The sequence below is a fragment of the Myotis myotis genome, unplaced genomic scaffold (assembly GCF_014108235.1).
Source record: "Myotis myotis isolate mMyoMyo1 unplaced genomic scaffold, mMyoMyo1.p scaffold_m19_p_18, whole genome shotgun sequence".
Classification (NCBI taxonomy): Eukaryota; Metazoa; Chordata; class Mammalia; order Chiroptera; family Vespertilionidae; genus Myotis; species Myotis myotis.
Genome location: NW_023416322.1, coordinates 12,842,187 through 12,863,266, shown reverse-complemented (window position 1 = coordinate 12,863,266; position 21,080 = coordinate 12,842,187). Strand labels below are relative to the sequence as shown.

At 40.4% G+C, this 21,080-nt stretch overlaps 1 protein-coding gene and 1 non-coding gene across 2 annotated transcripts in view; both read right to left on the bottom strand.

Annotated features, from left to right (window-relative positions):
- Positions 1-204: 204 nt before the first annotated feature.
- Positions 205-339, bottom strand: LOC118673818. The gene has a single exon (XR_004973491.1). It is a non-coding gene; the product is annotated as a small nucleolar RNA SNORA20 (small nucleolar RNA).
- Positions 340-18,750: 18,411 nt separating this feature from the next.
- Positions 18,751-21,080, bottom strand: part of UTP25 (UTP25 small subunit processor component) — a 78,425-nt gene continuing 76,095 nt past the window's right edge. Inside the window, exon 12 of the mRNA XM_036343300.1 lies at positions 18,751-18,908. Coding sequence (XP_036199193.1) covers positions 18,881-18,908 — 28 coding nt within the window. The 3' untranslated portion in view covers positions 18,751-18,880. The remainder of the gene's footprint in view (positions 18,909-21,080) is intronic.

Genomic DNA, 21,080 nt, shown 5'->3' with positions numbered 1-21,080 from the left:
CTCTGATTTTAAGAATATAATTCATAACAGGAATGATTATTTTTTTAATTTCAGCTTTATTGAGGCATAATCACCATATAATATTGTACACTGTGATTTGATACACTTATAATCAAATATGTATATATATGTGTGTGTGTATATATATATATATATATATATATATATCTCCAATACATAGGGGAATGATTATTTTTTTTTTACATTTGTCTAGACCATGCATGCAGAAGAGATGAAATGGTTACTCCATCTCAATTGACAATGGTCTAATGTTATTTTATCCCATGCGTATAACTGCTCATAGCACTGAAAAGACTATAGCAGCAAATAAATGGGAAAGATATGATTATTTTTATTGAAATATATTTGACATATAACATTGTGTAAGTCTAAGATGCACAGCCTGTTGATTTATACATTAATAAATGCACTGTGATTACCACATTAGCATTAGATAATGCCTCTCTCATGTCATATAATTACCTTTTTGTATGTGGCAGAAACAACTGAGATCTAGTCCCTTAGCATCTCTGAAGTTTCAATACAATCTTATCTTACTGTCTATAACAGCCGTGGGCAAACTATGACCCACGGGCCGGATCCGGCCAGTTTGAAAGGAATAAAACTAAAAAAAAAAGACCATACCCTTTTATGTAATGATGTTTACTTTGAATTTATGTTAGTTCACATAAACACTCCATCCATGCTTTTGTTCTGGCCCTCCGGTCCAGTTTAAGAACCCATTGTGGCCCTCAAGTCAAAAAGTTTGCCCACCCCTGGTCTATAATCATTATACTGTGCATTAATCTCCAGGACTTATTTGTCTATTGGTTGCAAGTTTATATCCTTAAAAAACAGCTCCTCAATTCCTGCACCCTTGAGCCCGTAGTAACCACAATTCTACTGTTTTTATGAGTTAGGCTTTTTTAGATTTCACATATAAGTGATATCGTACAGTGTTTGTCTTTCTCTGTCCGACTTATCTCACTTACCATAATGCCCTCAAGGTCAATTCATGTTATTGCAAATGGTAGAATTTCCTTCTTTCCCATGCCTGAATAACATTCCATTGTACACATATACATACCACATCTTTATCGACTGCCAGACACTTAGGTTGTTTCCATATCTTGGCTACCCTATCTAATAATAGATAAACATGGTAATTGACCGTACCTTCGCTACGCTTTCCATTGGCTAATCAGGGCGATATGCAAATTAACTGCCAACAAAGACGGCGGTTAATTTGCATACGTAGGCGCAATGCTGGGAGGCGAAAGGGGAAGGATGGAAGAAGCCGCCTGCCGCTGACGGAGATCGGAAACCCAGGCGGGAGGCAAGAGCCAGGTGGCCTGTGATTGGAGAACCAGGGCCGCCTTTGCCCACCCCCTAGCCGGTGATCAGAGAAGCCAGGCGGGGCAGGGAGCGGCCGCCAGCAGCCGCCTCTTCCCTGCCCCGCCCAGCCGGTGATCGGTGACCAGAGAAGCCGGGCGGGACAGGGAAGAGGCAGCCCTGGCCACTACGTAGATCACGAGCACCTTTCAAACTGCGCAGGTAAAACCTGTGAGACCGGGTCCTGGCCGCTACGTGCCGCCACATAGATAGCCAGCACCGTTCAAACTGCGCAGGTAAAACCCCATGAGACCGGGTCCTGACCGCTACATGCTACCACATAGATCGCGGGCCGCCAGCAGCTGCCTCTTCCCTGCCCCCCACCCCCACCCCGGCCGGTGATCAGAGAAGTACCTGTATTTTTTTTTCAAAGTACCTGTATTTTTAATAATTTCTTGACATGGTAAAAGAATTTTACATTACGATCCAAAGGTGGTGGGGTGAGGAGGAGCAGCAGAACAATCCAACAAACAAAAAGGGAAACAGAAATGCATGGTGGAAGGGATTTGAAGGGTGGGTAGGGGCACTGCCCAACTAAAATGCAATTGGTTTGTTACTGAGTAGTATTCATGGGAAGACAGCATCCTGACTCCTTCTCTATACAGCATATTGGGAGTAAAAATGATGCATCCAGGTGGAAATATGATTAGGGATTGGAAGACAGACAGGGAAAGAAGAAGTCAGAAATAGACACTGAGAGAGTCACTGGCTGGCTGGCTGCAAATACTGACTCTTCAGTAGTGATAGAATAAAAAAGTGGGGGATATCTCTGGAAGATTCAAGAGATAGGGGGCAACTCTTCTATGGTTTTGACTTGCCCAGCAGATTTCCACATACACACGTGTACATGCCTATGTTTGCATGCACACACATATACACATAACTGACTGCCCTCCCTGAAAGCACAGAAGAAGAAGAAGCCACCAGAAGAAGCAGCCGCCCACCTTTGGTCCAGGCACCAGCGCCTACGGCTGGCTGCAGCCCAGGAGACGGACAAGCCACCCGCCCGAGGTCCCAGGCTGCAGCCACCCGGAGAAGTTGACAGTCCTGTGGTCCAGGGCGCCAGCGCCTGTGGCCAGGGAAATAGGTTCCCTCTCCTCCTACTGCAGTCATTACTTCAATATTCCCCTTCTGAATTTCTCTCCTGTGCTGCAACCCAACTCCACTTTTCATCGGAAGGATACGGAACAGAGAGAGCAGTGTTAAAAGCTTACATTTTTAAGCCAGTAAGGTTGGTACTTAAACATATACGAGTGTCCCGACTAACGAGTTTTTCAAGATACGAGCTATCTCTCAGCGGATTTTTTGCTTTGAGTTGCGAGCTAAAATTTGGGTTACGAGCAAGCTTCAGATACCCCATCACTAGTTGGCTCAGCGAACGTCACAGTGAATGCCACAACATCAGCCCAGCATCACGTGTCTCACTCGTTCACTTTTTGATTTGACATACGAGTAATTTGAGTTACGAGCTCCATCACGGAACGAATTAAACTCGTAAGTCAAGGCCCCACTGTAAGTGGAAAACTAGAGTCCTTAAGGTAACAAGGGCTACAAAGGACAGGGACAGCACATGACCTATTATATCCAGCAATCCATATGGGGACTGAAAACTTTGCAATGATGACAATTAGTAAGATATGAATCAACTAAAATAGTTGACAGGGACAATTCTTCCATCTTTGAAATTATCTACATCAAATCTGTTTAAATAGATTTTCATCTGCATAACATAACACATTCTGACAAGACCACCACCACCACCAATGTGGTCAGTGTTGTGCTGATAAATGTTTACTAACTGAGGGACAACCCCCCCTCCCCGCCCAGTGCACAAATTTTTGTGCACCGGGCTACTAGTTATGAATAAGATTGCAATAAACGTAAGTGCATATATCTCTTCAATGTATTTTCATTACCTTTGGATACATTATACCAAGGAGTGAGATTGCTATGTCATATGGCAGTTCCTTTAATTTTTTGAGGAGCCTCCAAAATTCAAGAAGTGGCTAAAACACTTTGAGAGAATGATTAAAGTAATCAATCACTTTAGAAAGAGATGAATCTTCCGCTAAAATAATAATCATCCCCCAAATGAATTCATATAATTTTTCACACCTCAAATTTACTTCAAAGAAATAACAATAATGAAGAACTGGAGACCATAACAGAATGACAGAATATAAGACTCTTGAAATCAGAAAAAAAGCTGTCCAGCTCATTATAGATAAACAAACCAAGGCACTAAAAGTTAAGTAAAGTTGCCCAGGGTCACTAGTTAATTGTCAGAAAAAATAATTACAATACTGGGTTTAACAGAGTGAGAAAATAAAAATCGATTTTTCTTCATTTTTATAAAAAGCAAAAATTATGCAATTGTTTTCTAACCCTTTAAGGTAATTTAAATAAAAGTAAATTTCTCAAAACTATTCTTGGAGATAATAGTTTTATCTCCAATTATTTCAAGTAGCAATGTTCTTGAAATAATCATCTCAGCAACATGGAAATGAGAAAAAGGCAGAAAAATGACAAGTTTAGTCACAGTTACCATCTTTTTCCCTCAGGCAAACCCATGTAGGACTCTAATGTAAACCGGCATAATCCTCTACAATTGGCATAAGTAATAGGTGTAAGAGGAAATAGATGTGTGTGGATGCACACATGTGTGCTGTGAATGTGTGCATGTGTGTGTTTGTGTCTGGACATGTACATACTTGAGGCTGTGCCTGGGAACTGGGGATTTTTAAAGGGTGTGGGGACTTATAAAGTATGTGCTTTCCACATGTCTACACAAAGAAAATAGATGGTGATGTTGGATTCCTATCAAAATACACCTAGAGATACAAAAATGGAATTAAACCCAAAGACTGAGTTCCTTCAAACTGGATCTAGGAGTCCTTTTTAAAACTGACTTTATTTTTTTCTACCATGTTTATTTTGACCATTAGCCTAAATCACTACAATTTACAGATTTTATTAATTTCTTCTCAAACACTGCAAGGCTACTTTACAAATATTTTAAATTCCATCTCATCTAAAGACTTATCTCCAAAACACATGCATTAATGTAGTCACAGCCTTTAAATTAATGTCTAGGGGGAGCAGGCCTAAGCTGGCAGTAGGACATCCTTAGCCCAGCGGTGATGGCAGGAGAGGCTCCTGCCACCACCGCTGCCCTCACCAGCTGTCAGCCCAGCTTCTAGCTGAGTGGCACTCCCGCTGAGGGAGCGCACTGACCACCAGGGGGCAGCTCCTGCGTTGAGCACCTGCCCCCCTGGTGGTCAGTGCATGTCATAGCGACCAGCTGTTCTCCCATTCAGTCGATTTGCATATTACCCTTGTATTATATAGGAGGATTCTTAAGCAGAATTACCGTACATTAGAAGTATGAAACTTTAAATATGTCCTATTAATACTGCCAAGTCCCCTAACCAACTTAACCCATTTAGTCCAGATAATAATCACTAGACGCTTTTTAGTTTTGTCCCTAATTAAGTCCTTCAAAGAATAACACCAATTTTAGTCCCTAACTGAAAACATAGTGTTTGATTTTAAAGTCAGCATCACCTAGCATTATATACTAGTATGTCTTTGTAAGCCTCATGCTTGCTACTTCATCTTGGGAGTAAGAAAAGAGTAAAAATAACTCAAGTCATCTGTAAAGTAGTAATAATAACCACCCCAGGAAAGAAAATAGTTTTTATCTTATATACCAATTCTATAAAAGTCGCTGCTAGAGTGGGGATAGAGGGCGATGTTGAGAATGATTCTGAAGCCAAGTACACAACTGGTGGGGGCAGGGAGGGGGCAGGAGGAAACGCTTTAACAAAACAGATGTCTGCTCGTCAAGAGAGGGAGAAGTAGTGCCATGCATCCATCCTCAACTGAGATGCTGGATGGATGGATGGATGGATGGATGGATGATGCCTGGCCCATGGTGAGCACCAAAATATGTCACTTCCCTTGGCACACCTCACAGATAGGATACAAAATTCAGAGAAAACTTATATTTACCCTGGAAACAGGGGAGACTACGTTTTCTTCTTTCCACAGTATCAATTATTTCATTTCTAACAACCACCTGTGTAAATATTCCAAAATAAATGCTACTCTTCTCATACTTCTTAACTTGTCTTTTTAGAGTTTTTTTCTTAAAAAAAAAAACAACAAAAAAAAACAACTTTCGGGTTTCCAACTCTCTGAGAATTATCCTCCCAAATTGCAATTTCTTTACTTTTTTGTTATTACTAAGCAATTATTGTAGAGTTAAAACAATTTGAATTAGTCTTTGCTATATTTACTTTTACAAACTCCTTTAATCTATATTCCTATCCAATAACAGTCTAAATTTTGAGACATATACTCACCACCAAGTCAGTATAACATAGAATAACCAACTATCTCTTTTCAAAACAATATCTTAGAGCACTTTATGATTTGCAAAGCATACTAAATATTTTGATCCATTAGTACCTCTTTTAATTCATATGTGCTCCTATGAATTTATTTGATCATTCTTTCTAAGAGGTATAAATTTTATCGTATATAAATTTACTGTTCACAAATGTAATCAACCTTTCCCACTTTTGATCACTTTTTAATTCAGTATTTTAATTATGTTTGTGAGTGTCAGAAGCTCATTAAGATACCATAAAGCCCTGAATAACATAGGCTCACCAAAAGGCATTCTACTTAATCTTCTCGTTCACTGAGAACACCTTTTGGTTTTGACTACTGCACCAGATCATTTTGTAAAGCTACTAGTGTGCATTTTGCATAGTAAGTTCAGAATCCGGAAGATAATTTAATATTTCATTAAAATCCTCTACCTCTGATGACTCACATTACTGTAAATGAGAATTCTAATACAGCCCTCAAAGTGTGAAAATAAGAAACTCTTTTGAATATACATATAGATCCTAGAAGTTTATTTTTAAATAAATTCCATATAACAGCTTTCTGTGCTGTCACTATGTTCTCTTAAAAAAAAAATGGTAAATCAATGGTTCCAATGTGTTAGGTTTCAATTAAGATTTAACTGCATATACAAAATACGCATATCAAGATTTTACTGCATATGTGACATATGCATGTAATCATTTTACTCAAAAACTTGCAGTGTTTTATTTATAGTAGTCTGTCCAATCCTATATAGGCATTTTCATGTTAGGTAGTAACTGGCAAGGATTTGTGGCAGAAAGAATAAAGTCAGCAAAATGGAAATCAAATCCATGAAGACAATCTACTCCACTACTAACATATGCTATGTGCAAACACTGTATGTATTCGATTTAAAGAAAGCAATAATGCAGATAATATTACTCAACAGATTACATAAGTCAATCTCTCTGCTTTCCACACTGGCATACGCTGTTGCATTCTAATACCACCTAAAACAACAAAAAATGAAATACTACTGTTTCTCTAGTGTTCCCTATTTTTGTCTAATTTTGTTTAGTGAATCAGAAAAGAAATCTTAAATTGTCAATTACTAAAAAGTACCTGCAGAGGTCTCTGAATAAATCTACCTAATATCCAACATGTCTTGAATCTCTGCGGAACATCAGAAATTTTATTGCTGCCTAAAGTCAAAGTACCTGTTGTAGGAACATCACTGATTAAACGGAACTGTAAATCCCCCAAAAATAAACTGTTCAAAAAATTGCCTCACTCTGTCAGTCTGTGGATAGGTGTTGAACTAGAATTATACTGTACCCTGTTACACTGTAATGACATTTCTCTGATAATAACATGGAAAGCAAAAAAGAAGTGTGATATTTTCTCTCAAGACTAGTTTGCATTTTTTTTTTAATTCAGTATTTTAAACGGCTCTTGGAAGTCCAAATTCTTCCTTGGAAATTAACTTGGGAGTCACAACAAATCTTGAAGAGCATTTCAGAACTGTACTGATGATTTTTAAAATACGTGTCAAAGTGTGTGGTTAACTGCAAGGTGCATTACGAATAAAAATATATACATACATACACACACATTCCCTCTAATTTATCTTTCTTTTACAATTTAAAAGAATGCTACCCAGAAAGGTTAAGTAGTCAAGGTTAAAATATAGCAAGTTAACAATAAAAATTATTATTTTTACTTCACCAAAACATTTTCACGAGGAGTCTTCTGATTTTCTTATGGAAGAGACAAAAGAATGTGGGCTGGATGAAAAAAGGGCATAGGCCAGATCATGAAAGACCAGCTCTCTCCTGAGGTTTTAAATAATGTGGATTTGCATTTTATAAAGATAACTAGCAATAGTTTAGAAAATGGATTGGAAGGAACTTTAAGACTGGCGTTAAGAAGACAAGTTAGTAAACCAATACAAGTCTCTTAATGAGAGAAAGGAAATAAATGGAAGAATAAGTCATAAATTAATTTGAGATGTAGAATTGGTATAACTTAGTGATTAACGAGTGGGGGGGGTGAATTATATCATAATTATAATCAATCTGGATTGATTTCCAGAGGTGCAACTCGAATGTCTGGTTATTTAAAATGCCACTCAGATGGTAAATTTGCATGGAGTAGGGAGTATGGAGGCTGGATTTGGTGGCTGGGATGACAACTTTAGTTCAGGACATTCTGAATGTCCCAAGCTAAACATTGTGGACTGCTATAGGACATCCAAAATATATAACTACTATCTGGAAATATAAACTAGAAAATTTCTGTGTATTTTTAATTAATTAATTATGAACTTTTACTTTATTGCCTCAGAAAGCATAGTAGGATGAGTAGATAGAAGTTACTGAATAGCAGATTTTTAGTCAAATATCTTGGCAATGGATGCAATCAATGTAAATCCTATACAATAAAAGGGTAATGTGCAAATTGACCCTAATGGTGGAATGACCAACACGACCGCTCTACCAGTCACTATGAGGCATACTGACCACCTCTCAGTCCCTTTCCCTGGCCAGCAGGCTCTGATAGCCCGATGGTGAATGGGGACCTGGGGTGGGTGGCGGTGGGGGGCAGGGCCAGCTTGGGAAGCTGGGAAAGATGGCCCTAATCAGGCCAGGCCTAGGGACCGTACCCACGCACAAATTTCATGCACTGGGCCTCTAGTAATGTAAAAAATTCCATCACAGCAATTCAAAAACCATATGTTGAGTACACACTATATTCAGATACAGTGAAAAATCTAAGGAGTATAAAAACAAATAGTTATCTTCTAGAAATCTACAATCAGACTAAGGATACAAATTTATTAAGTGTTTACAAAATTATTCAGTGTGTGCAATCCTAGCAGTGTGTATATAATACAAAGAACATTAGATAGAGTGAGAAGTAACTAATCAAGAGAGGAAGGGAGACTTCAAAAAACAGAAGATAGTCAACAAAGTCAGATTGACAGAAGCCAACTCTAGAAGATTTAAAACACTGGATAACAATTACAGGTCTTGATAGGCTAGGCCAGCAATTTTCAACTGGTGTGCCTTGAGAATTTTTTAAAAATGCAACACCTGACTATTTAATCAGGGGCACTGACCTCTTTTCCCTTAGATTGTAAAAAACAAACAAAAAACAACAAAAACGCCCAATAGCCAACACAACAATAGCCGTCTGGTGTAAATGCCCTGTCTTGAACCATAAGCATATAGATCATATAACAGAATTGCATCTTACTGATCACATCACATAGGTTGCATCAGATTGGTTAATTCTTGGTACCAGAAATCTTTATATACAAGTAAAGGCACCTGATTTTCTAAAAAGTCACTTTGGAGCAAAAAGGGCAGGTAAGTAGTAATAGTAGTAGTAGACCAGTCAAAATTATAACTATTTTTTGTCAGATTGGCAAAAAAAAATATTTTTAGCGTACCACAGAATTTTAGTAATTAGTTTATGTGTACCATGCAATGAGAAAGGTTGAAAATCACTGGGCAAGACTAAACCAGTGATTCACAACCTGGTATCATCAGACCTTTAGGATAACAATAAGGATCTGTAAACTACTCTTAATATTCCAAATACCTTTTAAAACTTGTATCTTTGCCGAAACCGGTTTGGCTCAGTGGATAGAGCGTCAGCCTGTGGACTGAAAGGTCCCAGGTTCGATTCCGGTCAAGGGCATGTACCTGGGCTGCGGGCACATCCCCAGTGGGAGATGTGCAGGAGGCAGCTGATCGATGTTTCTCTCTCATTGATGTTTCTAACTCTCTATCTCTCTCCCTTCCTCTCTGTAAAAAATCAATAAAATATATTTACAAAAAAAAAAAAAAAAACTTGTATCTTTACCTAGGATAGGACTAAATTCTTCACCTTTGACTGAAATTATGTTTGCTCAGTGTGGTAACACCATCATCACCTTATATTTGTCTGAATACTGATGAGCAGTTACCTGTCTGATTGCTAAACGAAAATGAATGACTACTTGGTATTATACAATGAGAATTTTACATAGATGAGGAAATAAAAGTGACCCTTAATACTTCAAAGTCTAAACCCATGACTAAAATGTTAGGCCAGAGTTAATTAAGAGTATGCTTAACAGATATAAATGATGTTTTTCAATTAAAAACACTGGTCAGCTAGGCAAGGAATTGAAGACACATGACTTGAAAGTAGTCCAGGTAAAAGAGATTCTTTCTGGGGTTTTGGTTGATTGCTACTTCATCCTAAGCCAGCGGTTCTCAACCTGTGGGTCACAACCCCTTCGGCGGTCGAATGACCCTTTCACAGGGTCGCCTAAGACCATCCTGCATATCAGATATTTACATTACGATTCATAACAGTAGCAAAATCACAGTTATGAAGTAGCAACGAAAATAATTTTATGGTTGGGTCACAACATGAGGAACTGTATCTAAAGGGCCAGAAGGTTGAGAACCACTGCAACCTAAGCCAACATGAAGTTTCAAAAAGGCTATTCTAATATTAAGCTACATTAATAATATTAGCCACAAGTCAGGGAGTGGTATAAGTTCTAACATACGCTATTCAACAGTGCATCTGGAATAGAATATCATATTTCAAACTTTAAAACATACAACTATAGACCATCCAGAGGAAGACTTAGATCTTTTGTCTAGAAAAGAAAATGCTTAAGAGATGTCTTCAAATGAGAGAAGGGATGTTATACACATGAGAACGGTGGACTTGTAATTTATTCTTCAGACAGCAGAACTAGAAACACTACATAGGTAAACATTACTGAATGGCATATTTTTGGTCAAATGCAAAGGCTTTATGAACTATAAGAATTATAGTTCCACACTGACATAGAATGTTCAATAATGGTCATCAGCATATGAATTCAATGAACTCAACATCACTGCATGTTTTTACACGAAAGGAGAATGATCCATCTCTTGGTGCTCATGCTATACTGTAATTGCATGGTTACGATTAGCTGTCTCCTTCATTAGAATACGTGCTCCTGGAGGGCAGGAATGTGTCTTATTCACCTTTATAGTCCCAGTGTCTAGCACAGAACATCGAGTACAACTAGTGCTCAAGAAGTCTACTGACTTAAATGAAAGAAGTAACTGGATGTTTTAAGAACCATTTCATTGGGAAGAATGTAGGATGAGACGCCCTCTTGGGACGCTAAAATTCTAAGATGCCGCCAATACAAAGTCCTCATCAGAGCTCATTTTACTCTGTAACACAGCATTAAAAATCTCCTTTAGGCCCTGGCCGGTGTGCTAAGTGGTTAGAGCATTGGCCTATGCTCGGAGGGTCTCAGGTTCCATCCCCGGTCAAGGGACGTGCCTGGGTTGCGGGTTCGATCCCCCGTCTGGTTGGGGTGTATTCAGGAGGCAACCAATCTGATATGTCTCTCATATCCATGTTTCTTTCTTTCTCCCTCTCTCTCACTCTCTCTCTCTCCCCCCCCTTCCCTCCCTTCTACTCTATAAATCAATGGGAAAAATACCTTAGTTGTAGATTAACAAAACAACAAAATCTGCTTTAGTATGTGAAAATTAGCACTTAAACTAAACTAACCTGACATCTTCATTTGAAATGTTAATATCAACTATAGTTTCTTCACCAAACTGGAAAAGACATAATTCCTGATCTTTATATAATGAAACCTCACACAAATGCTTAAGTATAAAATCATTTACAAGAGAATCTCACACACAGAAGAATCTCTAGAATATGAGACTTTTAACAATCTTGTTCTTTAAACATACAAGCACTAGTGGGCAGAGCAAAATGCCAACATCTTGATATGAAAAAAGAATCAATTATAATTAACCACGGTAGAGGGTGGGGAGAGAAGGGAAGTACTGGGAAAAACTGCAAAATATTTAAGAAATTACAAATTATAGTCCGACTGGTGTGGCCCAGTGGTTGAGCATCGACCTATGAACCAGGAGGTCATGGTTCAATTACCAGTCAGGGCACATGCCCAGGTTGCAGGCTCATGGCACATCCTAGAGGCAGCCAATCAATGAGTCTCTCTCATCATTGATGCTTCTATCTTCCTCTCCCTCTCTATCTCTTCTTCTCTGTAATCAATAAAAAATATATTTTAAAAAAGAAATTACAAGTTATAGAATCAAATCTGGATACTATTTGGCTAATTCGTCCTCACCTTCGGCAGAGTCCTTTTTACCTTTATCACCTGGGAAGAAATCCTACCACAAACTGGTTGGGGAAACAAAGTACAAAACGTCAATCAGTGGATCTGGCTTCCTGATTTTTAACTCTGGTAAAAAGTACAGCGAGGGGAAAAGATTGAAATTACTGACCTGGATTACAAGAATATCAAGGATTACAGGTAAATCTTATACCCGGTGCTCTCCATCATTTTAGCTAAAGTAGATACTTAAAACTGTCTGAATGACCAATCTCTTCCCTAAATAAGATAAATGTAAACACACAGCTAAAGCAAATTTGGAATCCACAGGCTCTGACAAAAAAAAAAAAAAAAAGCCCCCAACACGTGTACTACTAGCGATTAGTCACCTAGAGAGAAAGTGCTTTGGAAAGTTTCACTTAAAGGATCACCTAAAATTTAGGCTAACAACGATACAGCCATCGGCACATCCGTGCAGATGAACACACGCGGGGAAATTTCACCAACTGCTTTCCTTGTTTGAGTTCATCTAAGACAGAGGAGCTGGAAGATGCTACAGTCTTTCACCAAGTATCCTAGGCATGTGACAGTCATTTTCACAATATCCTCCTTAAACACAAAGCAAAAGGTAGGCACTTCATTCCAGTTACATGTTTTGGAAACAAGAGAAAAATACCCTTTGATGTCAACTACCTCACCCAGGAAATTAATTCAGCTCCTTTTCGAAAACAGGAGAAGTGTAACACTTACAGGACTGAAATATACACAGGCTTCTCAGAGTGTGTACTTGTTGTAAAGATGGATTTACCTCTCGTTGTCGTAAAGAAAAAAAGCAGCAGTTCGAGTGTTAAGAAAAAACCACTTGAGGAGGAAATTAACCTCCCTGCGAATTTCCTGGTCCCTCCAACAGCAAGCAGAAGGGGAATGGACGAGGAGTGCGTGCAGCCCAGCACCAGCTCAGGGCAAGGACCGAGGGGGGCCGGGGCTGGGACCGCCAAACGGGACTCCCAGTTTGGTAGGAAGGCGGGTGTTGCGGGAGGATGGTTTGCGGGAGCGAGGTCAACGGAAAGGGGTACACCCCGCGGCCCGAGCTCCCCAGCCCGTCCCGCGGGGTCTGCAACACCGCACGGGAGCCCCGTTAGGCGCCGCCAGGAGGAAGCGGCGGCCCGCACCGGACCTGCCAGCCCGACCCGCTCGGGGCCACGGGCCGAGGCCGCCGGATCTGCGAGGGCCGAGCGCGAGTCCAGCACCCACGGCGCCGCTCCGCCCACTCGCCTCCCGGGACGCGGTCGGGACCCCGGCGCCTCCTCTGCCCGCTCCCCGCACTTCGGAGACGGCCCCACCCGCGCCGCGGCCCCCGGGGCGCCCCGAGCCCCCGCTCCCGGAGCGTCCCCCTCCTCCCACCCGCCGCCGGCCTCCACTTACCTTCAATCGCCATGATGTGCTCGCCATGGACCGCACCAACTGGATGGCGGGGACGCGGGCGGGCGTGAGCGCGGAGGACGCGCCGAGGCCGCCAGCGGGAGGGGCGGGCCCGGCCCCGCGATCCGCGGGCTGCGCGGCCGGGAGGGGAGCTGCGGGCGGGGCGGGGCGCGGGGTGGGAGCCCCGAGACACGCGAGCGCTGGCCGGGCTGCGGAGGAAATGGAACCTTCCCGGGCCGCCGCTGGCACGTGATGCTGCCCCGCCCCCGCCCCGCCGCCCCCGCAGCGCCTCGCGCCGGGATTCAAAACAGGTGCCCAGTCCTGGGAGCCCGAGCATCCGCACCTGGGACCGGCCGAGCCGCACTGAGCGTGTGCAGGAGGCGCGACCCGTTAGGTCCCGGGCTTCCCAGGGCCTGGACCACCGCGGAGGGGCTGGCTCCTCCGGTGCGTGCAGCCTCCGAAGCCAGGAGCGAGTGGGAAGGATGCGGTCAGCACCATGGACAGCTCTCCCTGGCTGAAGACGAGGCTCAAGGATGCCCACCCAGGGACGCGCCGAGATTCTGTAATCTGAAGGTCTGTTTTGTTGTTTGATTTGCTGGAATCGGCCAGATTCTCGTCTCAGATCTCTGCTGTGGGGTGGAGAGACAGCATGTAGGCAAACAGCAAACGGGAGAGAGGGATCCTGAGGACAGCAGCTTCTCTCTCCCTCTCGCTCTGCCTTCCTCTCCTCTCTCTCCTCTGTCTCACACACACAGGCGTCCGCACACTTCACCCCTCAGCCTCGCTCCTGATAAACCTTGACACTACCCTGGGCTTGGTTTTCCCCTTGGAAATAGGAGTTGGCATTTGTCTGCACATTATAAACACGCATTTAAGGCCATACAAAAGTAGGGGTCAGACCACCGTTTTGGCAAAGGGCCTGAAAAGCATGCCACACGCCGGTTTGTAAACTTCACAAACCTGTGAGCATTATGAACAATCACAGGCCAGGGCTGAGCACAGCAACAATTGGCCCCTTGATTTTACCTGAGGCGCTTGAACCACAGCCAGGTGACCCGCCCTCAACTTCATTTGATACTCTGATGACGTACACAATCAACAGCATAAGCAACATCGAGGAGTAGGGAGTTAGTGATTGTTCCTTGTGAAGAAAATGCGAACTCCCAGTACAAAACTGCTATATTGGGGAGCAACACCAAGAAGAAAATATTTTGAATATTTTGCGCTTATGTAAGTGAGGTTGGACTGTAAATCTAGAGCAGAAACTTTCTTGCCTTTATATAATCTCTCCCTTTGTCAGTTTGTGTTCAATTGAAATTCATTCTTTACCATTTTCACTAGTTCAGTGAATATTTATTGAATCAGGCACTGTGCGAAAAGCTGGCTGTAAGCAAGAATAAAATGAAATGCCTCTCAGAAAATATTAAAATACCTATGTTTTAGGAAAGCTCTGTGTATGTGTTTACCATTGGTATCTGTGAGATTCAAGAAAAATATGTATAGAGCCAAAGATGTTTTCTCCAGGCAACCTCCCTTAAAATAATCTTGAGCCTTAGCCAGCGTTGCTCAGTTGGTTGGGCCTGGTCTATTGGATTCCTGGTCAGGGCATATGTCTGGATTACAGGTTCAGGCTCCGTCCCCAGTAGGGGGCATGCAGGAGGCAGCCCATCAATGTTTCTCTCCCTCTCCCTTCCTCGCTCTCTAAAAAAAAATCAATTAAAAAATGTTTAATTAGCCCTGGCCAGTGTTTCTCAATGGGTTGGGTGTCATCCTGTGTTCCAAAAGGTCATTAGTTTGATTTCCTGTCAGGACACATGCCTGGTTTGGGTTTTGATCCCTAACTGGGGTGCATATGTGACGCAACCAACCAGTGTGAAAGACTCTCTCTCTCTTCTTTTATCTCCAAAATCAATAAAAACATATTTTTTAAATTTATATTAATAAACAGTCTTGAACTCCAAGGCATTGGTTTCTACTTGAAACCACAGTTCTGGTTTGTGGTTTCTGGCTGGCTCTGAGTAATCCGATTGTTCAACCTTTTAAAATTTTTCATATTGAAAGCCAGAAAAACTCAATGATCATTTCATCACCAACTACATAAGTTACTATATATATATGTGTGTATATATATATATATATATATATATATATATATATCCAAGTTATATAAGCATCCATAATCCAGGTTCATATCAAGATAGTGTGCTCAGAAAATTAGTGTATGTGTGTTTTATGAACTTGAGTTTCAAACTTGTCAAATCTGGGAATTTAGGCCAAGGCTATTTAATATTGATGGTGTTCCCCCCCACACACATACACTCACACAGATTATAATGCAGGCTTCTTCCTGCTAACATTGCCTTTTAAAAAACACAAAACTGCGCTGTCCAAATACTATTTGGAAATTTTCTATGAGACTAGTGTTGGACAATATCATATGGCTTGCCTTAACTTTCCAATGTCTCATATAGCTTCTGAGTTTGCTTAGCAGCCACTTGGAAGTAAGATTTAGCTTCTTACACATTCCTATTTCTAAAGTATGTTATTGGTTTGATACTTTTAATTTGGGGGAATATCAATTATTTATAATTTAAATGTTTTATATCTTATTAACTATGTACATCCTATGTAATGACACAATTATTTTCTAATTTTGACCTTGTACCTCTAAACTATCTTTGGTCTACAGTCCCATGGTCGGCAAACTGCGGTTCACGAGCCACATGTGGCTCTTTGGCCCCTTGAGTGTGGCTCTTCCTACCCTAATTAAGTTAATAACAAGGTACCTACCTATATAGTTTAAGTTTAAAAAATGTGGCTCTCAAAAGAAATTTCAATCGTTGTACTGTTGATATTTGGCTCTGTTGACTAATGAGTTTGCCGACCACTGCCCTAGGGGATGTTCAAGAACTGCTTCATTTTTAGTTCTCTATTAGTTAATTATTTTTCAAAACAGCTTTCATGCATACAGCTCAAGCAATTACCTAATTTTCCCATCATGTGTTGTGGAAGTAGTTAGGGGTTGAAATGGGGGAAGAAGCCCTAACCGGTTTGGCTCAGTGGATAGAGCGTCAGCCTGCGGACTCAAGGGTCCCAGGTTCGATTCCGATCAAGGGCATGTACCTTGGTTTCGGGCATATCCCCAGTAGGGAGTGTGCAGGAGGCAGCTGATCGATGTTTCTAGTTCTCTATCCCTCTCCCTTCCTCTCTGTAAAAAGTCAATAAAATATTAAAAAAAGAAAAAGAAATGGGGGAAGAAAATATTTTAAAAGTCAAATTAATTCCCTTCCCTGAGACTAGGAAACAGAAATGTGTTTTTGGTATATCAAGTTTCAACTCAACATTTCATAGAAATATTATTTAAAATGATAGTTTGACTTCCAGGAGAGCCACAAAACTTAATTTATTAAGTGGTATGGCTAAAATATCAATGGAAAAGGGAAAAGCTGAGGGTGAATGATGTGGTTTGGTAATTTCACCTACATTAGTTAAGTAGTTTTCATGTGCCAACTAAAATAACCCAGCACTATTAATAGCAACACTATATTGATGGAAAAATATGTTCCAAATTACAAAAGTTCCCAATGTACTTTCTTTTTTTTTTTTTTTATTAAATCTTTATTGTTCAGATTATTACATTTGTTCCTCTTTTTTCCCCCCCCATAACTCCCCTCCTCCCAGTTCCCGCCCCACCCTCCGCCCTCACTCCCCACCCACTGTCCTCATCCATAGGTGCACGATTTTTGTCCAGTCTCTTTCCACATCTCCCACACCCCTTTCCCCCCAGGAATAGTCAGTCCATTCCCTTTCTATGTCCCTGATTCTATTATAATCAACAGTTCATTCTGTTCATCAGATTATTTATTCACTTGATTCTTAGATTCACTTGTTGATAGATGCATATTTGTTGTTCATAATTTGTATCTTTACCTTTTTCTTCCTCTTCCTCTTCTTAAAGGATACCTTTCAGCATTTCATATAATCCTGGTTTGGTGGTGATGAACTCCTTTAGCTTTTCCTTATCTGTGAAGCTCTTTATCTGACCTTCAATTCTGAATGATAGCTTTGCTGGATAAAGTAATCTTGGTTGTAGGTTCTTGGTATTCATCACTTTGAATATTTCTTGCCACTCCCTTCTGGCCTGCAAAGTTTCTGTTGAGAAATCAGCTGACAGTCGTATGGGTATTCCCTTGTAGGTAACTGAGTTTCTTTCTCTTGCTGTTTTTAAGATTCTCTCTTTATCGTTTGCTCTTGGCATTTTAATGATGATGTGTCTTGGTGTGGTCCTCTTTGGATTCCTTTTGTTTGGGGTTCTCCGCGCTTCTTGGACCTGTAAGTCCATTTCTTTCACCAGGTGGGGGAAGTTTTCTGTCATTATTTCTTCAAATAGGTTTTCAATATCTTGTTCTCTCTCATCTTCTGGCAACCCTATAATTCTGATGTTGGTACGCTTGAAGCTGTCCCAGAGGCTCCTTACACTATCCTCGCATTTTTGGATTCTTTTTTCATTTTGCTTTTCCGGTTGGGTGTTTTTTGCTTCCTCGCATTTCAAATCATTGACTTGATTCTTGCGCTCCTCTGGTCTGCTGTCGGGAGTCTGTATAATATTCGTTATTTCAGTCCGTGTATGCTTAATTTCTAGTTGGTTCCCCAATATAAGATCGAGGGTCTAATTAGTTTTCTTGTAGATCTCATTAAGTTTATCGGCGGCTTCTAAACAGTTCTTGAGAGACCTTAAAAGTGTGGTTCTGAACTCTATATCTTCCATTGACAATTTTGTCCTGTTTGTTTGTCTCCGCATTTTGTTATGCTTCCTTGGTGCACCCCCTAGTGGTCTTTGTTCGCAGTCTTATAGTTAAATCTTGATTGTTGTAGCTAATTCCAGGGAGGGTTTGACCTCCAGGCCAAGTGGCTATGAGAATCAGCTGTGTCAGCAGTGAGAGAACTTCTGTCCTCTAGGAAGGTGCTAATCTGGCGTTTGCCTGAGGCTATCCGGCAAATGCCTCTGTGCAGGGCTTGGGCTGGGCGGGTCGAACAGGATCAACAGGGTGGGCCGGAGAGAGCAGTTATGGCGGCTCTCAGTCCTGTCCCCAGGGGCTCTGCCTCTCTGAGTCCCAGCACCCGCTGCAAAGCTCAGAGAGAAAGCTGCACTCGCTCTGACCAAAGCCAGACAGTCCCGCTTCTCCCGTTTGAGTCTGGGTCCCTAAAGACTCGCCCGGATCTGGAGCTCAGAGTCTGCGACTCCCTCCCGATTGAAAACGCCAACCGCGCCCTCCGCCTCCAGCCCGCTCTGTGCACTCCGCACCTCAGAATTTGACTTCAGCACTGCGCCTCCTCTGAGTGTCCGTATGCGTTTCTCTTTCCTCCTAGTTGTAGGACTTCCACTCAGCCAGCGTTCCTGTGGTTCTGGGTGATGTCCCTTCCGTTTTTTGGTTTCACTTTTGAAGTAGTTGTTCAAAGCAGCAAACTCCGGCGTTAACCTATGCCGCCATCTTGGTTCTCCCCAATGTACTTTCAAGAAACAGGTGATATTTAAAGTTGGAATCTTCCTTTATTTAAGCTATTCAATTGAAAAAAAGACCAGAATCACTAAAAGGATGAAGAAAACAATAGCTAGCAATATATAGTTGCACACATGAAAATGAAGATTTAACAAGTACCCATACCAAAAAACTACATTTTGAAAAATTTAGTAGATGTTAAATTATATTATTCAAGGATTTTGAGCTTTTTTAGTAAGGGAGACAATTTAAACTGTAAGATTTATTAGCAATTGCAATTATCTGAGAAGATGTAGCTGGATATACAGATCTAATGAAAAATCTAGTAAAAACTATTAATATTGAATCTCTTTCATGAATCATGTCATAGAAATGGTTATAATATTAGTTATTTATTCTGGTAACATTGCCAATGAGAGTAACTCAACTTGAAGTAGCTTCAGAAAAAAACTACACACGGAGCATACTAGAATCGTTTTTACTCACTGAAATCAAATGAGTTTTCCTTCTTGCCCCCTAAAGCTTGAGAGATAGAACAAGTTCTAAGAAAAGAAAAAAAGAGAGCAAATAGCACCGTCACTGATTTACTACCCTACACTCACTTTCCATTATATTTCCTGAGTCTTCTATGCAGACCGAAGGGCCACCTACACTTCTCCTTTCCTCTCTACATATGATGTGTTCCTGTATAATCTGTTATAACTTCTTATTGACCAATAAAGTTATTTCTATTGGCTAAACGCACAGAGGAGGACACTGTGGTTTGTTGACACAATTACAACACAGCATGATACTGGCCTGTCAGCATGGAGGAGTGAACAGAACTTCCAAACCTATAGACCAATTTAGCACAAAGTATTCAACAAGTATATGCTTAGTAGGATACAACTAGAGTAACTAGCCTACTTATTCACAACAAAGAAGTACATAATTTTGTTTGACATGGGAGTGCTTGATTATATTTAAAACCCTTTGTCACAGCTGGATGGTCCCATGATAATGACAAGTGTCAGTTACATAACAATTTTCATTCAAAGGTCAAAAAATATGCCACATACCTTTTAAATGATGTAAGTATGTCACACACCAGTAAATGCAGCCACCTATCCTGTACAAAGCAGAGGCAACCTGTAAAAGGCCTCAAGAATGTACATACACAGGAAGGAAATGGAATTCTACATTTAAGAAAATAAACTGATAATCTGAGGTCAATGAGAAAATCATCTGATGCAAAAAGCCATTCAAATCTCCTTGGTTTATAGAACTGCTTATAATAATCAAAATAAGATTGTCAAACATAATTCTTTATATCAAAGTAGATACTCAAATTTTAATAAATAAATAAATCATAATAGGCTTACTTTCATGGATCCTTTATGTTAGTAGTTCTTAAACTTTAATATGTTCAACTATACAACAATCAGGTCAAATAACCATTGATGTTTGTGATAAAGAGAAACTTAAAAGAACTCTACCTAGAATCATATATTTCATCATCTTTCCAATGATTTCTTCCCAATATGGAATTTCTTTTTGCTCAACTACATACTGTTATGAATTAAGGGGAAAATTTTCATGGAGTTTAATATGATATGACATGACATTCTCTGACATTTAAAAAGCTTATTTGTGCTTTCACTTTAAAATGAAGCAATATATTAAAGAAACTGTGGAACATCTGTTGAGGATTCAGAAAGATGGGCCCCAAAAATCAATTATAGGAAAATGATTTGTAAAAGTACAATTTCTTAGTTTTACATGATATGTTAAGGTTTGAAAGGAAAGATTCTAAGCATATGTTTCTATCGCTATGATGTTTTCATTTCATAAGATGCTCACTGAATTTCAAAAGCTCTACAAAATTTGACTTAAATATACATGTTATTAAATTCCTAAGCAATCTAATTTCTCTCCTATAACAATATGCACAAATATTTTGTTTAACTTTCAATAGAAAACATGACATAAAAATAATACATGTGCTATTTATTAGGGCACCTGCTAATTCTACCACTTTCTGTCCACTGCATCTTATTGTTATCAATTTACATGGGAGGAGTATACTTTTTCACATTCTAAGCCCTGCCTTTCTCCTTCTCCACTCAGACTCCTCCCCCAACCCAAATATACTTTGTTGAAATTATTCCTATATTGCTAAATATTCGTCCAACTTCACCTCAGAGGTGGAATTTGTACCTGGGATGAAATCATAGGACTCTAAAGTGCCTCCA